General features: G+C 38.3%; 1 protein-coding gene across 1 annotated transcript; it reads left to right on the top strand.

Annotated features, from left to right (window-relative positions):
• Nucleotides 1–1,485: 1,485 nt before the first annotated feature.
• LOC141904395 (uncharacterized) lies at nt 1,486–2,385 on the top strand. Its single transcript, XM_074792980.1, has one exon. It carries the CDS (start codon nt 1,486–1,488, stop codon nt 2,383–2,385), a length of 900 nt encoding a protein of 299 aa, XP_074649081.1.
• Nucleotides 2,386–2,839: the final 454 nt, after the last annotated feature.

Genomic DNA, 2,839 nt, shown 5'->3' with positions numbered 1-2,839 from the left:
AGAAGTGCATCGCATTCGGTGCATTCATCAGGAGGTTCTTATCAATAGCTTCAGGCCTGGTAATCTATATGATATATTTCAGGATTAGGACTAACGAATTATACACATCCACGCAACGTAATGTATATACTGAATTGAAATCTATTGAATTTATTTTCTCTTTCTTGTCACAGATGTCATTTTCTGCCGCGCAATGTTGTATGTATCGCAATATATTCGCATTTCTATCAAATGAACTCTATTCAGTTATAATCTATGTAAACCTTGTGCGCTGTAACGCGGTAAAGAAGCGCAGCGCTCGAATAAATCAAACTATTGTTATCGTTATCAATGCGCTTGTTTTTGCCATTCAATTTCGAGAAGATCGATAGGTCACGCAAGGAGATACCATTGTTTCTCATCAGCCTTTTGTGGAAAAGTGACGAGGGCAGCAGGTTTTTATTTCTACATCCCTCTTTTTAAAAAGAGAGCAAAAACCCTAATTCCAAATTCCATAAGTGATGAGGGCGACTATTCTCTCATTTTTGAATGGGGAAATTTAGGCCTTAACGCGGCCTTGAATCAGGTCGGAAAGCACTTCGTTACCGAAATACTCGCCTTCCACAGTAACAATTGGGTAGCGACCGCGAATAAAATAATCAAAAAAGTGTGATGAGGTTGTTTATCGTGTGCGGGAGTGTTTTACTTAGAAACGAAAACAGATTTTTGCATGCGGGATGCGCATATTTATTTTCATTCTTTACTGACGATAATTTTTGACGCGCGCGGAAAATGAAACTGATGAGAATTAGAAACAAGCAATTCTTTTTTTTGCGTGGACTAAGATAGGCGCTTCAGGTTCCCCGAAGAACTATCCCATATGACTCATATTCTGATTTTGCTCATACCATGAATATTCTGATCATGGTTTAACTGACATACATACATTCGTATTACGGTAATTGATTTGAATAAACCATTTGTGCGAACATTTCAAAGTTATAATGATAAAACTAGAACCACCATTCTACCTAATATTGTAAGCAACTGGGGACCATAGCTACATCCGTTTTACAAAATGAGTAAGTTTAGCATCAAGATATTATTGATAATACTTAAACAAGAACGTTTTCTATGACGTGAAACCATTGGAGGGGTATTTACTGATTTTTTAACAACAATACGCGAGAGAGGTTTTTGTGAACTTCAAAACGGTCGGACAATCTCAATTTTCATTGCTATTCAACTTTTGAAATGGACAACATAACCAATAGTACGGATAACCGAGTTCCAGATGCGATCATCAAAGGTTTGATGGTTTTTGTCGCTTACATTTTCCCTATTTTCTACATACAGGGAATTGCAGGCAACCTATTCGCTATATTTGTTTTCATTAAAAGCCGCAGATTGAGATTAACGGATGTCTTTGATTATATATTCCCGTTATCAGTCGCCGACCTAATGTTCCTGATATTTGGGGCTTTTCTGAAGTGGCTTCACTTGGATATGCCGCACGCTATTGGTGGAGCTAGAGACATTAAAACAAACATATTATCGACTCCGGCTTCGTGTAAAATAATCACTTATATCAGTTATACGTCTGCTTTCATCGCTTCGTGGATCGTCGTTATTTTTACCGCTGAAAGATTCTTACGTTTGAAACTTGATTATTGTTCTTTAACAAGAAAATGTCGTCTGGTGACGCTGTCAATCTTCTCGGTTCTGGGTGGAATTTTAATGGTTCCCGTTCTGACATCGTTCAATATCGATGACGACGGTATATTCATCGAATGTTTATACTTTCCCTCAAATGAAGGTTTATTCAGTTATTTTGGGCCGTTTTTCCTTTACTGTGTCGTCTATACGGTACCGGTAAGTCTCGTGTGGCTCGGTAACGGAGCCATCCTAGTCGCTATGTACCGGAACCGGAACCTGAACGTCACCATGTTGGAAAGCGATGAGGGACAAAATGGATGTGACCGAATTTTGAAAAATCGCAAAATATTCATACAATTGATCGTCGTTTCTACGATGTTTCTAGTGTTCACCACTCCAGCCGTGATTCTAAGCATTTGGCAATGCACCATCGATTATGAAATTAATGTGAATAAGAAATATGGACTTAGAAGATTATTCGGCGATTATGCGGTTGCTACTGGCGACTTTTTGTATCGATTTGTTTTTTTGAATAACTGTTTTAACTACGTGGTCTATATCCTAACAGTGGACTGGTTCCGGTCTGATGCGCGCGCGATAGTCTGCCCGAAACTCACCGGTGAAACGATCGTCGCTTACGATGAAATGTCTGAAACAGTGGCGTTTAATACAGAAGAGCAAAGGCCGCGCAGAACAGCACCAGATAAACCCGTAGAACCAGCTGGGACAGCGGATAACGATGAACTCTAAGGTTCCAATAAAATTCGATTCAAAACAGTTTTTAAAATTCGCGCTGTATCGTTATGTGGATCCTAAGTATATAACACAGAACTAGCTCTAAAAATATGCTTGTTTGATTCTGCGATCTTTTTGAGACACGTCTCACGCGTGCTACTGAAAATAGTCTATACATAATAATGATAATGCACTCTTCTTATATAGCACCATTCTCTATGCAGACTCGTTACGCCTTATGTGACTGAGTAATCATTACGATTATTTAAATGTAATTCATTAAAGCTCGAATTTAAAGCCTCTTTTCAAAGATTAACAGAATGTTTCATCTCGATCGAATGAGTTAATGATATTCAAGGCGTTTTCATAAATTGTAAATGTATCATCTTTGTAAAGAAGATACGGGTCCCACGTTTGTGCGACCTCTCCAAAACAATTATTGAAATTCTGGTTTGAAATACGTATATGT

The sequence above is a fragment of the Tubulanus polymorphus genome, chromosome 4 (genome assembly GCF_964204645.1).
Source record: "Tubulanus polymorphus chromosome 4, tnTubPoly1.2, whole genome shotgun sequence".
Classification (NCBI taxonomy): domain Eukaryota; kingdom Metazoa; phylum Nemertea; class Palaeonemertea; order Tubulaniformes; family Tubulanidae; genus Tubulanus; species Tubulanus polymorphus.
The sequence above is the reverse complement of the archived record's forward strand: the minus strand, read 5'-3'. Positions and strand labels throughout refer to the sequence as shown.

What these genes read in the sequence shown, in the direction of transcription:
- LOC141904395 (XM_074792980.1), top strand. Translation starts at nt 1,486, where the DNA reads ATGCCGCACGCTATTGGTGGAGCTAGAGACATTAAAACAAACATATTA.